Source organism: Tachysurus vachellii, chromosome 5, assembly GCF_030014155.1.
Source record: "Tachysurus vachellii isolate PV-2020 chromosome 5, HZAU_Pvac_v1, whole genome shotgun sequence".
Lineage (NCBI taxonomy): Eukaryota > Metazoa > Chordata > Actinopteri > Siluriformes > Bagridae > Tachysurus > Tachysurus vachellii.
The window spans coordinates 23,290,001-23,308,982 of NC_083464.1; the positions used below are offsets into that span (position 1 = coordinate 23,290,001).

At 37.2% G+C, this 18,982-nt stretch overlaps 3 protein-coding genes across 7 annotated transcripts in view; 1 reads left to right on the forward strand and 2 right to left on the reverse strand.

Annotated features, from left to right (window-relative positions):
* mfap5 (microfibril associated protein 5) overlaps positions 1-2,572 on the forward strand; it is a 5,827-nt gene extending 3,255 nt beyond the window's left edge. For all 4 annotated transcript variants that reach the window (XM_060870595.1, XM_060870594.1, XM_060870596.1 and 1 more), the window contains 2 exons: positions 157-230; positions 1,759-2,572. In XM_060870595.1, coding sequence (XP_060726578.1) covers positions 157-230; positions 1,759-1,889 — 205 coding nt within the window. In that variant the 3' untranslated portion in view covers positions 1,890-2,572. The remainder of the gene's footprint in view (positions 1-156; positions 231-1,758) is intronic.
* necap1 (NECAP endocytosis associated 1) lies at positions 2,573-13,103 on the reverse strand. Its single transcript, XM_060870588.1, has 8 exons — positions 12,894-13,103; positions 9,513-9,613; positions 8,268-8,372; positions 8,097-8,178; positions 7,849-7,957; positions 7,162-7,309; positions 6,675-6,774; positions 2,573-3,698 (listed from the first exon to the last, which is right to left on the reverse strand). Exons 1-8 carry the CDS (start codon positions 12,986-12,988, stop codon positions 3,641-3,643), a joined length of 798 nt encoding a protein of 265 aa, XP_060726571.1. The 5' UTR covers positions 12,989-13,103; the 3' UTR covers positions 2,573-3,640.
* Positions 13,104-13,224: 121 nt separating this feature from the next.
* Positions 13,225-17,687, reverse strand: aicda (activation-induced cytidine deaminase). 2 transcript variants are annotated; one of them, XM_060870591.1, is made up of 5 exons: positions 17,470-17,687; positions 14,953-15,118; positions 14,441-14,720; positions 13,581-13,696; positions 13,225-13,459 (listed from the first exon to the last, which is right to left on the reverse strand). In XM_060870591.1, exons 1-5 carry the CDS (start codon positions 17,502-17,504, stop codon positions 13,409-13,411), a joined length of 648 nt encoding a protein of 215 aa, XP_060726574.1. In that variant the 5' UTR covers positions 17,505-17,687; the 3' UTR covers positions 13,225-13,408. The 2 variants fall into 2 exon arrangements, with proteins under 2 accessions (XP_060726574.1, XP_060726575.1); XM_060870592.1 differs by lacking the exon at positions 17,470-17,687 and adding an exon at positions 15,856-15,910.
* Positions 17,688-18,982: the final 1,295 nt, after the last annotated feature.

Genomic DNA, 18,982 nt, shown 5'->3' on the forward strand with positions numbered 1-18,982 from the left:
AGACAACAGTATGTGAGCAATAATAAGAAAAACCCTCTCACTGAGCAGAATAATTCAGTATTAACAGAAAACAAGAGCAGAACAAACACACACATGCCACCTTTTCTTTTTCAGCATATTAGACAGTAAATCAAACATTAATTCTGTCTCTTATAGTCTTCGCCGAGTTTATGTGATCAACAAAGAGCTCTGTATGAAGACTGTATGTCCACAGGAAGAGCGACTGAAAGGTGGGGACATCTAATAAATTGTCTTGAAATGAACAGAAAGGGCACAGTTGCATTTTTAAATGCAGTAATACTTATAATACGTATAATTCAATATAATGTTAACTAGAGTACTGTCTGCTCTAGAATTATTGGCACCCTTGTTAATGCTGGGCAAAAAAAATTATAAAAATAAATCCTGGTTATGCAGTTAATTAGTGAAATCTAACACTGAAGCAGATATATATATATATATATATATATATATATTATTTTAAAAAATAATAAATATATATTTTAGCAGAACCATATCTATAAAAATCAATGTCACTCAGACAAATGACACTAAAACATGATGATCTTCATAAAAAGGTAACATACATCTATCTATCTATCATCTAACATAAATCTATAAACCACCAGAACCCCAGGGAACACCTTTGGGAATAACTGGAAGGCTCCTCATCCAGCATCATTTCCTGACCTCACTACTGTGCTTATGGTCGAATGAATCCCCAAATCCTCACAGTCACACTACAAAATGTAGTGGAAAGTCTTCCCTGAAGAGCGGAGAATATATAACGGCAAACAGAGACAAAATCTGGACTGGGATGTTCAAAAACACATACGTGTATAATGGTCTTGTATCCACATTATTTGATCTACATGCCAGGAAATGCTCGTATCCACTAACAATAATTAAAGTTTTAGAAAAGGACACAAGTGTATTTTACCTCAAGTTACAATAGGGAAGTTTTACAAAGTCAAAAGTTTCTTCAAGGGTTTAGACATCGTGGCCGTGCTGTTTTACGGTCAGATGAGTCAAAAATAACACTTTCTACCAACAAACATGCAAAGACAGTTTGGCATTAGGGATCTGTGATGATGTGAGGCTCTTCTTTAAATACAGGGTATCATGGACTCCATGAAGGTCCAGGAGATTTTATATGAAATCCAGCAGCCGCTCTGTTCATAGCTACATTATAATTTACAATTACAGATTAATTGATCTAATTTAAGTCCATTGAAATATGGTCTCTTGCGCACAGAATTAAGATTTTGAAACTGAATCCCTGTTGAAATCCCGAAGAGGAAAGTACACGAGTGTATCTAAGACCCTGGATGATCTGAAGAGACTCACTCACTCACTCACCTGAGGAGTGTCTCAGCTTCATCGCTCTTTAATCTCTAAACACTAAACAGTCTCATCTGTTATGTTGTCAGAGGGAGATTGCAGTACTAAAGCATTATTATGTATAACTATATAATAATTGGGTTTTGTGAAAAGTTTTTTCTTAGAAGAAATGCACTTTCATTAAAGATTAGGTTTCTATCATGAAATCATTGTGTGATTTAAATTAATTTTAATGGATATAAATGAACAACAATATCTTTATAGCCTTTATACCTATCTTCATCAAGGGTGCCAAGTATTCTGGAGCTGAGTCTATACTTCTATTGTTCCTATTTTTGTTGCTAAACACCATCTCTCTCCCTCGCCCTCTCTCTCCCTCCCTCCCACTCCCTCTCTCTCCCTCCCTCCCTCCCTCAGCGGAACTATGCAGAGAGAAATCTGGCTGGCCCAAAAGACTTCAGAGATCAGCTCAAAAAATTACTGGCTTACCAGTAAAACCGAAACAGGGGAAACCGGGACAAATGCAAAGACTGAGTGATCATGAATAAAAAAAGTACAGGTTGGAAAGATGGACGAAGCATTTAAACAAAAACAACTCCATGTTATTTTGAACTTTGTGTTCAAGTTTCTGGCTAGGTGTGTCTTTTAACTCTAGCTTATATTTTCTTTTCTATATTATTGCAAGGTCATTTCTCATTGTACGTTAAACGAGATACAGTGAGGTCCAAATGTTTGAGATGGCATTTTGAAAAATTCCAAAATAATATATAAAAATCAAGATTCTGCTCTATTTCTTGATCCCTATTTAAATAAAAGTAAATGTGTGATATTGGTCATGTTAACTATTTTGTACAAACGGTCAGATTTTCCTTGTGTCTAATCTCTTTTACGTAGTCAAACCAAATGCTGAAACTCAGACAAATATTTCAGATTCAATTATTTTTAAGTTACATTAAATTACAAAATAATGTAAAATCAAAGCATTGTCACTAATGTGCTCAGATTTTTGGACCCTACTGTATATATGGACAGATATTTTGCTAAATATAGCCACATTATTCAATATCAATATCTAACCATTGTATGCTCATGAGTCCATTTTATATAATTTAGTGTTTCAGTGTAAGCAAAAAAAAAGTATGATGCACTTAAAGCAATTAAAATATATCCTGTCATGTCAATAATTTAGTTTTATAATGCTATAAATACAATAAATTCAAGTCCAAACCTCTTACCTTCTCATGAATGAACTTGCATTGTTTATTACATTGACTTTTATATTTATACATATACAACATAGTGTTTTTGAGATTATACATGTTTGTGGTAAATTACTAGAATGAACACACACGATGGAAAAAAGAGGAAAACAAATTCCTGCTAATAGCAGCAACAGCTGGCATTGATAAAGTAACGCTAATTCACCTTCAGAAATAAACATTGTCACAGTTACAGTCACATAAAATAGCTGAGTTTTCTATACTGCACACTAGAACACTGCAATCTGCCGTGTGAGACGCACGTTTAAATGTAGTCTTGAAGGATTTCGAATTTGGTCTAGCCACAAAAGTATGTGCTATCGCAAGGCATTAGGACTTAGATCTCTTATTTCTGTGTGATGGCATTTATTTGAATATTGCTGCTAGGACAGATCAGGCTTTATTAGAGCCAGCAAGAGTGAAGGTGCAGTAAAAACATCAGTGCTTCACAGTAAATGAATGAATTCCTGACTTATTTCCAAATGAGACTGATTGCATATCGTCAGGAAGGAGCATTGATGCTGGAAAACGAAATTCAGAGCTGTAGCACATTTGGTTCACACGACTACATTTTCTTTCCTTTCTTTTTTGTACAACCTTTTTTTTAATGTCTTTTTTTTGCATTTGCACCACCAGAGGGCGACACAATCGTTTCGTTTACACTAAACACCTTTGAGATCACTTTAGAAAACGAAGCTGTTCCACCTAACAACTTGTTCCAGTTCAAGTAAACGCATTTTCAAATATACACATTATTTAATATAAGTCTGTCCTTCTCGAGGATCTGGTGACTATGAGTGTAGAATACATGAACAAGAAGACAATTAAATAATTTCTGTACAAAACGTTAATGTGGATGTTATAATTAAACAGTGCAAAAAAGAAAGAGAGAGAGAGAGAGAGAGAGAGAGAGAGAGAGAGAGAGAGAGAGAGAGAGAGAGAGAGAGAGAGAGAATATGAGAGCATGGTCAACTTAAGCGATAGTTGCTGAGTATGATGAGTAGAAACCGGGACATGAAGTGAGCATTGGAATTACGGACTCAGAACTGGACCCAGTTTGTAGAGGCAGAATCCGGCTTGGAGGGCTGAGATGACAAGCTGAGAGAGAGAGAGAGAGAGAGACAGAGAGAGAGAGAGACGAGGGGAGAGAGAGACGGGGAGAGAGACAGAGAGAGACAGAGGGGAGAGAGAGAGAGGTTTATTCTGCAGTACAAGATTTAAAGCTCCTGTCATATTATTTGTCTGTCCTTTTTTTATCATTATCAATAAGGTCTGTGGGGGCACGGTGGCTTAGTGGTTAGCACGTTCGCCTCACACCTCCAGGGTCGGGGTTCAATTCCCGCCTCTGCCTTGTGTGTGTGGAGTTTGCATGTTCTCCCCGTGCCTTGGGGGTTTCCTCCGGGTACTCCGGTTTCCTCCCCCGGTCCAAAGACATGCATGGTAGGTTGATTGGCATCTCTGGAAAGTTGTCCCTAGTGTGTGATTGCGTGAGTGAATGAGAGTGTGTGTGTGCCCTGTGATGGGTTGGCACTCCGTCCAGGGTGTATCCTGCCTTGATGCCCGATGACGCCTGAGATAGGCACAGGCTCCCCGTGACCCGAGGTAGTTCGGTTATGCGGTAGAAGATGAATGAATAAGGTCTGTGGTGAACTGACTACTGATGTCCACAGTAAGACGTGTTGGTTTGTGACTTTAACAGAAACAGGAAACATCAGCTAATTCCAGATACAAATCAGAATCAGTCACTGTAATGGTTATTCACATTGTTAGCACAGTAGTTTGTTTTACGAAGTGCAAGGTTCTAATCAATGAATGTGCGAGCTTTCTATAGCAAACTAAAAAGCTGATAAAGCAAAGAAATTGTTTTGACTTTTTTAAACATTGGCACTTTTCTATATAACGATTCAGCTATTTACTACAATGGAAAAAAACAGTCATGTCAAGTTGAACTTGAGCAGCCATGCAGCACAGACCCCATGGTGCCAGAATCTCTACTGACTGCCAGATCATATAAAATGCATTTGCCCAATGGGATTTAAGCTCTCATTGCCAGGGAACACATTTACAGAATTTACAATTCTAATCAACTTCAACAATGACCAATTATTGAATTACAGATCAAGTGCTGAAGGTCTTTACATGAGGGTCTACATGATGTCGGATATGAATATGTGATGTTATTAAACTATACAAACCAGCTGTTTCCGTACATGTGGCCTAATATAGATATAGAGAGTATTGAATATAAATATGCAGGATCGTTGTGTTATCCAGAACTAGTGTAAGCACTTGAAAGGTTGCCAAGTAGGTTAGTAAAATCTAATCAAAGCTTCTAAGCTAAACTGTCCTTATATTAAACTTAATTATAGATGAATGAGATATCGTTGACTTATTATTTTTGGTACTAGAGCTCACCTCAGAGCAAGGTATAAGAATAGAACTGGATGCAGTAACCCTTTAAATGTTGCTTTATCAAGCAGGGAAAACTATTAAGGCCTCCAGTCACAGAATGTTGTTGTCTGGCGAATGTGATGAGAGCAAACACTGAGTGTTTCAGGAGAATTGTCAGTTGTTAATTGTATTAATAGTCAATTGCTCAGTTGTAAAAAAGAAGATAAAATGGCACTCTGGATAAAGGCGTCATCCAAAAATGCTTTAAATGTAAAAAAAAAATAAAATAAAATAAATAAATAAATAAAAAAAAAGAAAAAGATAAAAAAATCTAATCCGGTTCCGTTATGAGGCAAAATTTGGGTAAAAATTATTTTATCATTTCCATCATGTAATTCTATATTCGGCAGATGTTGCAGCATGTTTTCATGTTCGACTTCAGTCATATTACTGATAAAATAGAAAAATTAACTTGCTATTGCTGGAAGATTAAAATTAAGACTAAAAAATGAAATACACAGTAAAGTACACTGTTCATTGCTAATGTGGCTTATTTGAATGTAGCTCCCCTTAAAGTGTTGAATCGTAGCATACAAAATTTGTGTTATTTAGTAGACATATGTAGAATACACTATTGCCCCTTTTCCACAGAGGCAGTTTGAGTGCTGGTTCAGAGCCAGAGCCTAATTTAGAACCAGTTCTTTCTTTTTCGACACCCAAAGCACCGGCTCTGAACCAGGAAAACTGGTTCTTAAGTAGCACCAAAATGTTGCTGGTCTAGACTTAAGAACCGCTTGTGTCAGGGGCTGTGGGTGGGGCTAATTTGATAATATACAGATGTTTAAACACTTTTACTTTACCGTGATATGATAAATTATCAGCACACATGATAGTAGATAATTGCGTGAGTGAATGAGAGTGTGTGTGTGCCCTGTGATGGGTTGGCACTCCATCCAGGGTGTATCCTGCCTTGATGCCCAATGACGCCTGAGATAGGCACAGGCTCCCCGTGACCCGAGTTTGGATAGTAGGTAGCTACATGCTAAGGCTAACTTTTTTTCTGTATTAATGATAAAATAACGTTATGTACTTTCTCGATTACAACCTCCGTTTATACAAATTACATGGAGCTAATGAGAATTAGCCATGATAATTAACAGTAAAGCAACATCCGCCATTGTTGATGTGTTTGTGTTTGCCGCTGCTGCGCTAAAGTTGCTGTGTAACGTGACACGTATACAGTGACGTCAGACTCGGCTCTGTGATGGCTCTCTAACCGATGGAAAGGCAACCCGGTTCTTAGAAGGTTCACCAGTGGAACCAACTTTGAACCAGCACCAGCACTAGCTCTGAACCAGCACCCGGTTCTTTTTGGTGGAAAAGGGGTATCAGTGGACCTTCCCAAACTGTTACCACAAAGTTGAAGCAAATAATTGATAAGGATCATTTGTTTTTTATGCTGCTGCATTACACTTGCTTTTCACAGAAACGAAGGGTTCCAGACTCGTTGCAGTATGAAGATGTCCCTGTGCACAAAGCAAGCTCCGAACTTGAAAACAGACTGCTTGAACTTCACTGTGCTTTTACCCTGGTCACCAGGCAGCACCAAAAATGTTTTGAATCATGGTTTAAATTCATGTGAAAGGATTACTGTGTCAAGCTCTCCCACAGTTGGTGAGTTACCTGTCAGACGTAAACTCTCCCCACATGTCAGCATTTGTGCTAGGAGGAGCTGGCTGGACCAAAGTGTTAGCATCATTGCTGTCTAAGTCCAGCAAACAACCTGAGGACATAACAAAACATGTAAACAGTAGTCACTCAAGACTTTTACAGTGCATTGCATAAGTATTCACACCCACACCCCTCCCTGTAAACCCCCTAGAACTAAAATGGACTGATCTAGCATTATACTGTGCGTCATGAAGCTATACTAAACGGCACATAATATTGAAGTGGGAGAGAAACAACATTATATTTCACAAAATTATTCACAAATAAAAATCTGTAAAGTTTGCATTACAAACGTTTTGGTTATTTACTTAAAACACAACGCGATCCAAATTTAAACAGAGATCAGACGTAAACAAACAGCATATTGTAGACGAAGGCGGTATGGTAAAATATGTCTGGGACATAGTTCAGGATCATAATTCAGCCTCTCAGAACTGACCTATGTTGCTACCGCATGTTAATGGTTCTGTGTTGTTATTGGTGGCGCTGGCTGAAGGAGGCAGCACGATTTTGCCACTCGGAGGAGGAGGAAGCAGTCCAAGGCCACCTGAGCTTTGTGGACGGGACTTTTCTCTCTTTTTGCTTTGCTGGAAAAAAAAAAAGGATGAGGTAAAATTTAATAAACAATATTCCACATATTGAAACATTCCCTCTGGGAGTTTTTATGTTTGGTGTGAACAAAAAATGCTAGATTTATTTTTTTTGAATTTGTGATGCACTTTGCATTGTTTTGTGCTTTTTTTTTTTTTTCGAAGGAAACTAAATGAATTGGCAAAATTGAAAGATTCTCCTTTTAAACTCCAACCAGTGAAGACACATCTGTAATTACTTTCAGTGATAGCTGTATTCAAGTTTGATGCACATGAATGAAAGCAGACTTTAGCTGAGAGGGCTTTACGTCACAAAACATGTCTTGGCCCAAATCTAGGGAAGAATCACGAAATCCTGCAGGCATCTGACTTAAAAAAAAACACCTTTTTCAAAAATTTGAGTGAGCTTAATGTTAAGAATGGCATTGCTGTTAATTTCAGTGTAGTCGATATACAGCGTGTTCAAATGATCTTACAGAGAAATAGCAGCATATTCTCTTAATGTGTAGGAGAATGTGAAAATAAAGAGTCTTTACCCCAATGTTGAGTGTGATAGTCTGACCTTCTTTAAAACCCAAGTCTAATTTAGGGCCCAAGTCTGGAGTTTGAGCCTGCTTACTAAATTCATTATCCTGCTTTACCCACCTGAGATAGATAGATAGATAGATAGATAGAGAGAGAGAGAGAGAGAGAGAGAGAGAGAGAGACTATTAGTCATTAAATACCCTAATTACTTAACCCAATGGGATTTAAAATCAAATTGATAAAAGCACAAGAAACATACTTGAAATGATCCTGCAAAGCCACATTGAAATCAAATGCATCTCCCCGATCTCCAAATCCGATACCAATAAAGGCACTGCGACCTGAAAAATAAAGTGTGGGGGGATTTCAGTGTCTAATTCTGAGACGGAATTTCATTCAGACTGAAATGATAAAATGGCGTCTAACTCACCGCTGTCATCTTGAATCCTAAGAACAAAGTAACGGCTTGAGTCACTTACAGTTTCTATGGCAATACCAGGAAACTGATCCACTGGGGCTTGAGCAAACAGCTCCCCTACAGGACAGGGCACAAGAGCATAAATCATGAGACGCGCTGTCTATAAATAAATTTTACTTAAAAAAAAAACAAAAAAAAAAAACAACACTTCGTATTTTAAAATAAAACAAATAATTGCAACAAGCTCATACTACATTTCTCCTTTGGTTGTTTTCCATCATCTCAGATTCATTTTAACACTGATTTTTACTGACCCAGATGTGTATCAGTAATTATAAACTACATTAAAATATTGCCCTTAGAGTTTGACATACTGCTAATATGGATCACTTCATGGGTTTAAAAATAGCAAGTGGGTGGCGATAAAGAGGACGACGATGGCTGAAAGAAATTGACAGGATTTTCCAGATGCTGCAATTTAAATAGAATTTAATTACCAAAAACATATTTCTGCCTCTTTTCAACTTATTTTAACATACAACAGAATAAGGTTAGCAAGTACACATCTATAATCAGAGAACAGCAAGTAGACGCCATTATTATTCATCCGGGTCGGACTCGGTTCATGCTGAAATGTACGGCATGCTTTCGTATTTGGATTCTTGAATTTAGAGACTGCGGCAAATAAAAATGTCCCATTTATTTAAAAAAAAAAACAATTTTTAGGATACAACATATTCATTTTCTATTCTAATGTGTGCCAATCAAAAGTTGTATTCTTTTTAGTTAAATCTTCTTATGATAAAAGGTATAAATTTCATATTCCTTTGTAAGGAAAATAAATAAATAAATAAACAAATAAATAAAAAATTCAATAAAATAAATAAATAAAAGATTAAAAAAACTTGAAATAAAATGTTTTCTTTTGCTATTTTAGTGTGTGCTAAAAATAAATCTGATTTATTTTTAATTTGAAAAAATGTTTTCAATGATCTTTTTATAATGTCTTCCATTTTAGTGTGTGGCCAAAAATAATGAAATAAATAAAAATTATCTACATAAAAATGTAAAAATTGAATGATAAGTGTTGTCTTGAGCTATGTACCGAATGTCTTGCTTACTGTGTTCCAGTCAGTAATCATTTCTGGTACAATTTCACTTTTTTTCAGTTTACTAACCTGCCTCGACCGTCGTAGGTGTGTGTGTGTGTGTGTGCGTGTGTGTGTGCACTACTATTGCACTGCAACTTCCTCTAACCTGAGATCTTATCCTCTAGTTTAATATAGGCCATTTTCCCCCTTGCCGTCACTCTCATTCGGCCCATCCAGTCAGGAGCGTCTAACTTCCAATCAGCTGCCCTACAAGACACAAAAAACAAGATTATTATGTGTGTTCTCATTAGCCTTACATATACATTTCTTCTCCATTATTACCTTATATGTGTAAAGCTGGAAAACAATATTTCTGTAGTTTCTATCTATAATTATCCTCTAACCCAGGGGTCAGCAGCTATAGCACGCTAGGAGTTTAGACGCAGCTCTATTTCAGCTGACTTAAACAAATGCTAAAAAAAAAACTACTGCAGTAGTGCTGAAAAACACATGACAGAAAACCTTCCACAGCTGACTGACTTTAGTTTTACAAACATATACGAGCACAGCTTCTGCAGCAGATCCTCTGTTGTGGTTTATCAAATCAGAGGCATTCATGTAAATGATTTAACTGAAGGAAACTCATCAGCCCAGAGATTACTTGATTACTTAAAGACGTTCGTTTAGTGAAAGGGAATAGTCGTGGTCTTTCATAGATTTGTTTTTTTTATTTCATTTTATTTAAACCATCTCTGAACTGATTAGTGAACTGCCATCGTGGCTTGTTTTTCAGCACAGGAAACAAAATGATTAAAAGATGAATGGACAGAGAAGTATGTGTTTGCTCTCTTCACATCACTTTCAAAATAGATATGTCTCATCTGTTTAGTATGAAAGGGTGCTAAGGAACTGAATAAACACATCACTATGAACCAAAACATGACCACTTTATATATTTACAGACATAAACTAATCCTAATGGTACTGAAGTATTAAAAATAGTAAATGTTGTCATCATTCGGTCATGTTACGTACTTACCCTTTCAGTGTCTGTATTAGCCTGTTTTCACTAATCCACAGAAGGATGCTGGCTTGTATTTGTTTTTGCTCACTGTTTTCAAAAAGTGACGCTGAGCCATTTAAAAAGCCCAGCAACACCACAGCGCCACTGAAACAATACCAGCTGTTTTCTATGGCGGCCCCTTTCCAGTAGCCAACGGTAGAAGAAGCCGACAAACGGCGAATATTGACACTAGGCTACGTTTACTGATACAACAGCACTGCTGATTTCACTCATCAGAAAGTGTAGATTAAATCTTTATAACACCACAGCAGCTCTGATAGCAGTTCTGGTTGTAACAAACGATAGGTTTACATTCGTTCTCCAAGTTCTTATCGTTTCTGAAGTAACAGCTGAGTTTGTTGTTTGGTGAATGATCAACATTCTTGAAGCCTAATAATAAACAAACTAACAGAATGTGGCGGTGTTATTATTTACAAAGTTTACTGACAAAGTGAGGTTCTCTGTTAGGACGTTATTTATCATTAACGGAAGGAGTCTCCAGTGTCAGCACTTTGTGAGGTTCGGTAAGTTTTCTACTAGACTTTTTTGCTTTCCACTTTTTAGGTCAGGTGTCTCCAACACGTTGCACACTTCTGAATAGTTCTGAGTGTACAAAATAGATACAACCAAATGAACTCCATAAACCCCACCAAGAATGTACATGGAAGTGTTATATAAACTTCAATTTATCAGCACGACTTGAATTTGTTTGGATAAAGGATAAAGAATACACAAGGCAGATCTATTCAACATGGAAGCTGCTGGGTTTTGGACAGCGTTAGGAATAAAGCTGCCAAAGCAAAACCGCTGAATGAATAAATCCTGCTGCATGAGTAGGATGCAGGAAGTGTGTGCTGTAGACATCTCTTATTAGTGCAGGTGGTTTTCCGTGGTAAAGGAGTCTTTAATATTTCCCATTTCACTAACATATAAATTCCGTAAAAATATTATTATTTAATCACAAAGCCCAATACAATTGCAGGTATCTGTTTTCAAAATAAATATTACCTTCAATTTCAAAGGTGTTCCCTTTTTTATGAAAACAATCTTGTTCATTCTTGATGAGGCCATCAGGGTATGTGCCATGAGTCTTGTAGCAATACGATGACAAATAATCCATGTAAATGAACATAATCTGACAATATTAATATTAATTATGCTGTTTTTGTAAGTTTACTGTTTTTACAAGTTTGAATTAAAACAGTAAATAAATGTTACTAATAATATAACACAAGTAGTTCTCAGAAGAAGAAAGGTTAGAGATTTCTGTTTGAGGTAATGTGACCAGCATCATTTCATGTTTTCACAAGAGAGCATAAAAAACGAGGCTGATGAGGAAATTACTATTTATAACTGCTATAAGGTTAGAGATTATAGAAACTAGCTTGTGGATATAGAATAAACCTAAATATAAACAAAGTGTGATGTTTAATTAATGACAGCTTGTAATTGTTGGCAAATTGCTGTTGTATAAGAGAAATAAAACACGTCAGGATATGTTATTGGGGGGAAAACAAATCAACTCGTGATATCCCCAGGATTGTTGTCACGTCACGTCACGGCCTACTGTAGTTTGGGTTTCCTTTCTAATTTAAAATCTACAAAATGCACCTGTATGCACCTTATCTACCGAGTTCATAGACAAGACCAGATGGATCCATAAAAGTGGGAACTTTTTAATTATGGTGAAAGCGGAAACAATCATGCTTATGGTTTACATGCTGTTTGCTTGTATGATCAGTTTACTTTATGAGAGACTGGAATAAACTGTCTAATGATCATTTATTACTCAGATATGAAAGGTGTTCCAGTTATTCTCAGTTCTCCCACGCGACTGTGAACCTAACAACCTCCAGGAACACGATCGAACAAACACAGCAGTCCAGTCATTGTCCGGAAACTACTGACGTCAGTAAACAACCCATGAAAACGTAAACACTGTGTCTCAATCTATCCTTCAAATATCCTTTCAAACACAGAATGTATTAGTAAGACATTGCTTACTGATTACACACTGCAGTAAAACTCTGACCGGTCATGAGGTCACTGAAATGAATGATGCAGCTGCAGCCATTGAGTCTCACTGATACTGATGATGATGATGATGATGATGAGCATTGTGACGTCAGACGTCGAGACATATTGAGAAATTGGGTATTTCAATATCCCTTTCCGGCACAGGAAGAGGCTTAATCACACCTATTACCATCACTTACTTTGTCCCTACACCTTGCGTGTGTATATTATGTAATAGCGTGCATAGGCCTATAATTCTGTGTAGCATCAATACAACATGCAATACTGATTCTGACTGTAAACACGGCACGCGCACTAAGAAAACCAACGTATTAGAAGGGATCATGACGCTGATGGCGTGTTGTTGATGCGACTGCAGTGTAAAGGATGTAACAGGGTGTGAAAGATGTTGTGAAAGATGCCGGTAAAGATGAAGGTCATGGCTTTAAGCGGTATCACGGCTTTTACCTGACGGCGCGGTTCGACGCTCGCGGCGGAATTCGGTACACATTGACGTCAGGTTTGACACACAGAACCGACTCGTATTCCAGCTCGGTCGCCATCTTGGATTTTAATTCAACCGCTTGTTTGCTGCAGTTTGGTCTCGCAGCTTAACGGAACCGGTAACGTCGTAGTACACCGTGTATCCGCGCACCACATTCTTCCGCATCAACAGCACTTTCTTTTCTTTCTTTCTTTCTTTTTTTTTGGTCAAGCAGATAAAACGGTGGTTTGAAACGAGCTAACACAATTAGCTTCTCATCGAAAACCGTTAGGACCGAATAAATATAGTGCAAAACTCGTCATACAAAAACTTTATTGTAGTATTTTGAAAAGTAGCACGGACACAGCGCCCCCAAACGCTTTTAATCAAAACTGTAATGCTATTAAAAGTAAAAAATGATTAATGTTTCAGTGATTCAAGTCTCAGGAATTTTGTTTTTACAGCACCATAATTCATTGTCGTGTAAACTGTCATGTCATCAGAGTCCCAGCAGAGCAAAGCCATCCCTCAGGTCTTCAGTCTCACTAGGCTGTAGAGATAAAGACAGAGTTGATCAAGTCGTCCATTTATGACATATTTGCACTGATCCTACTCAATAAAACCTTCATATTAGCTGAAATGGAAATGATGTCCTTCGTGTTTATTCTCACCTGCAGGATTCTCTGTAGTTTCCGGGACAGTCTGATAGAGTTCTGGTGAAGGCCGTCCCAAGCCTTAAAAGCCCTTTCTTTACAAGCGACAAAGGTTTGCCAACAGTAGAAAAAATCTGTAGAGAGAGAATATCTCACACTTGTAAATTTGTATAAAATTGGTGAACGGTTTAGTGGAGTGTGACCACTATTGTGTGTGTTGTCCAGGTCTAGGACTAACCATTTAACAAGGACCCACAATGTAAACATCTGCAACACATTCAAACTAGATGTTCTGTAGTGCTTTATGAATTTTGCCGTACACCTCTATTAGTTAACAATGCTTTTTCCCTTTTCCTTTCTTCTTTTTCTTTTGTGCGGAATTATGCAACATCTTTATAGCGAACCTGCATGAATGTAACTCATAGACAGAAACCCTCTCTATATGATTTCTATTTGTGTAATTAGATACAAAGCTTTCAGTTGCAGCTATTACTGTGTAAACACAGCAATCCGACCCATTTTGCATGTATTAAATGGTGGTGATATTAATTTACCTGATGAGTTGCAGACAATTCATCTCCATTTTGACCATCGTTGATGAAATAGAAGTATTTCAGAAAGTTTTGTTTTACACGTGAATGGACTACTTAATCCTTCTGCACCTATCACATGGCCTGTACCTGGGACGGTATTTTGGTTGAGGGCTAACGGTCATCTTCTAAATTTATTCATAAAATTAGCTTGGGAAAGTATTTCTAAACCTAACTATCTCTCACATATTTTTTTTGTCAGATTCAGGTGAGCTTTTTTATTTACAGTAGGAGAGAAAAACTGGTATATTTAAAAAAAATCTATGGATATAATTTTTCAATTTTTACCTTTGTAGGTCATGACGGACACCTGCACACCTGCACTCTGCAAGCACCGGAGTCCCTCTCTTTCTTGGCTGTCCTCCTTGTCACAAAAGTAGAGACGTGAGACAAAAATGCGCAGCCGCAGGTTGGGCATTTGTGACATGAAGCGAGAAAGGCGATGGGCACAGTTTGAACAGGGTGACCAGGAACAAAACCAGGTGATGGCATATGCCACCCTGACACCATCCACACCGGAACCTAAGAAACCCGGGCATAGTACCCCAAGATAGCTCAGGAAGAGAAGCTGATGGGAGAAAAAAGGATGATATGCATTATTTACTGTTATAAATCTCTATTTTCAGCTTATTAATGTTATCAGCAATACTAGCAGAAGCTTAATAGTTCAATCCATGAGTTCATACATGGGGATTGTTTTGATGGCAGATTGAGATCCTGGAGGATTAGTACTAGTGCACTGACTTTATGCTAATGATCTCTTTTCTTCCCACAGTTGCATCTGTCCATCCATGTCTTACCTCCACGTGGCATCCAGAGCGATTGCGCAGGTGTCCAAAATCGAAGGAGAGCGAATCGGGACTGTTGCGTTTCTTGACCACAAAACAGAGGTAGGTCTCGTTTCTCCCACGAGCCCAGCGTACATTCTTATAGTGGTAAATAAACTTCCTCTGCGTCAGCAACACTCTGCAGCATAGAAAAATGCCCCAAAAGCCCAAAAACTATTATTAGTCATAATGATCAAATATATTGAAACTTGCTTCTGTGTTGTAGCATTTGTAAGATTATTAGTAATCTTAATCAGAATTCTTTTTTTTGTTAAGGGTGGATTGAAATAATTGATATATGTTTGTAAATGTAATGTATTTCAAAATAGAATAGAAATACAATATTATTTAATTTCTAAAATGTCATCTTAAAGATAATAATAATAATAATAATAATAATAATAATAATAACAATAATAATAATATATTAATTATTATGAATTTTCAAATGATTACTAATAACAATAGTAATAAATAATAGTTCAATAGTTTGTTAAATGTAGAAGGAAGTGACTTTTTGACTTTAAATGTCTCATGCAGTCATGCATATAGGAAATGCTACAACACAACAACAGCTACACAGAGATTAGCGATTGTACTTTGCAAAGTTTACTCGCACACACAGACACACACACGCGTGCATAGACACTTATCTACAACTCTCACTTTCATCCTTAATGATAACTGAGAAAGTTTGAAAATTGCATTGTGATACATAATTAGACACATTTCCATTCATAAAAATCTAAATTTAAATAATGATTTTTTTTCCTACAAATTCCTGAAGTCCTCACCAGCAGCAGGTTCTATAGGATTTACATCATCATCATTTCAGCATTTATGGAATGTTTTTTTTTTTTTTTTTTTTTTACTCACCTGTCCAGCTTGCTCATCATTCCGAAAGCTGAAACCAAGTCAGTGGTTGAGTCATGCAAACATGAGTGAGAGTTTTGAAAGTGGAGGAAGAAGGAGGAGGTATAGAAAACGTGTGACAAATTGATACACTTGGGTGAAAGGGGTCCCTGATTGGGTAATGTCAGTTTTCAAACACAGTTGGGAGGGATGAAGTTTATTCTAACTGACAGTGTCAGAAAAACATATTAATAGCAACTGCTATTTATATGGACATACAAAGTAGTTCTAACCTCATTGTAAAGCAACAGACATTAGGCACAATCTAGATAAATTCTCAAATGAGCAATGGACTGACACTGATGTAGATGGTTTGATGGGTTTTTTACTTGTTTGTTTGTCTCATGGCACAAGGCAGGGGACACTGTTGACAGGGAGCCAACCAATCACAGGGCACAATCACAGACACACTAGGCAATGTAGAGATGCCAACCAGCCAACAATATTTTTGAAGTAGGGAAGGAACCCAGAGAACCAAGAGTACCTGGAGGAAAGCACCAAAGAGAGAACATGCAAACTCCACAACCAGTGCAGTGACGGGACAAGAACCCCTGGAGGTATGAGACAAATGTGATAATCTATCTATCTATCTATCTATCTATCTATCTATCTATCTATCTATCTATCTATCTATCTATCTATCTATCTATCTATCTATCTATCTATCTATCTATCTATCTATCTATCTATCTATCTATCTATCTATCTATCTATCTATCTATCTATCTATCTATCTATCTGTCTCTGTCTGTCTGTCTGTCTGTCTGTCTAACTTTCTAACTAGCTAACTAATGAGAGTGAACAGGATTGTGACATCATACAATTTATCATGCTCTTTTTGATTTAAAATAGTTTTTTTGTTATGTTTTTTCATACTAAAGTTCACTTGTTTTCATAATACAAAAAAAAGCTTTTTTTTTACCTCATGACGGACATTGTTAAATTGCAAAAACTGGGAAACGTGTAATATTTTATAATAGTATAAGATTCTTTTATTTATTTATTTTTTACACAATAGCACTTTCCTTGACCACATATTAGTCTCTTAAGTGTTTGACGTGACTTGTAACCTTTTTTCTCTTAGATGTGCGTCACAAAACGCAGCCTGTGGCGTAACTATGGAAAGCTGGAAATTTCCAGAGCCCTTGCACCCAACCAAGGAAGCCTCCAATTCACTTTTCCCACATGGCCTTTAATCATTCCCATAATACCTTCTTCGGCATTCTGTTTTTTTTTTACCTGGGTCTTTCCCCTTTATTTATTTTTCCCATAGATATCCTATGAAGTAGGTCCAATAGAAAGCTAGAATACCTTCCAAAAAAGTGTTTCCAAACAGCTAGATTACCTTCTTCCTTCAAAACACACATCTAAGCACTCGTCTTGAGACCTCTTTACCACAGAGGAGAGCCTAGAAATTCAGCCAACCACATAACGTCACAAGTGCTCAATGGTATGCATAAGCACACATATCACTGCTATTATGTATCCTGCTCATTTGTGACTGGGAGCAATTGTTTTAAAAACCCTTTCCTACTTTCAGTGCAGTTGGTTTCATGTCTGAGACTCACTCAAACTCACCCTTTCATGCACTCTGTGGCCAGGGAAATCACCATTTCCCAAAGAGCTCCCTCTGATCTCTGTTTGTGTGTATGTGTGTGAGGTAGAGACGGAATGAGAAGACGAAAGTGTGTGTCTGATTTTTTTTACATGTCGGCTCCCACGATTCAGCCTCTGACCACAAATCTTTCGGCGGTCCAGCAGTATTGCTGGATGTTTTTGCATTTGTATAACAGAAAGCAGTGGAGAGAACAAAAGAGAAAGCTGATCATAAGGTAAGGTAATATTTTTAGGTCATTCTTCTTTGTCATAATAATAATAATAATAATAATAATAATAATAATAATAATAATAATACAAAGAAGAAGAACCAGCGTGTAATACATATATGCACAAAGAAAAGCAAACCTAGTATTTAAAAAGTCACAACTGACTGTAATAAAGAATATTACCGATCATCCGTATCTCACCTTTTTCCTTTTATTTTCACACACACCATGGACAACATCCACTTTAATGCATCAATTAGCACAGCACGAATGAACGAATTGGGGCAGGAAATGCAAAGTCATTCTTTCCGAAACCCACCCGCCCACACACAGACACACCCCCCCAAAGACCTATCGTGCAGACAAACTCAACCACAGCTCCAAACACACTTTTCCAGTGCTGTGAACTTGCATCTGTTTCCTGAAGACAATAATAGGTACCCTTTGGTTAGGGGACACACTTGCAGGTGTTTACTAATGCAGGCTCCAGTGTGGCAGAACAACAAAGCCCACAACAAACAATGCACTATGCCAGACCATGTGAAAGAAGATACTGAAGTAGTAACTCGAGTAACTTAACATGCTAATTACCTAGCTCTCTCTTGTGACCCATTTAGAAAATAATCTGACCTTGAAATGAGTAAGAAACACTTCTTGCTTTGCTCATGTGTGTGATCTGTGTAGTGCAAAACTAAAACCTTCAGCTATGTCTGATTATGAACTGATGTTGTGTGATGTACAAAGCACAAAGTTCATCATTGCTCACTACGGTCTGCTACACACACCTGCATGTGGCACGCTACATAAATGAATCTGTAGAATAAAATTTTTATATTTTTTTCCCCCCGTCCTATTATGCAAACTTAATTTTTAACTATAAATAAAAATGAATCTGAGTCTGGCATGATTCTGCAGATCACACTAAATGATACTTTTTCAAACCATGACACTGAAGTTTACTGCTGCACCAGGTGCACGTTCTCACCACATTCACACAACTGTACAAACATCCGGTGGTGAATGAGGTAGTAGGTGAGACATATATTTTACTGTGTGTGGTTAAGGTAGAAAAATAACCACATGCTTTGACTCCATATACATATATGCTTGCTTACTGCAGCGTAATGACTAGCAAGAAAGTCTGCAACATGAATACATATAATATGCTTTGTTCTTTTTTTTGTTTGTTCATGCATTCGTGTTTATCTGTGTTGCCATCTATAGTAAGCCTACGCAGTCTCTCAATTCACCACAGCATAACCACA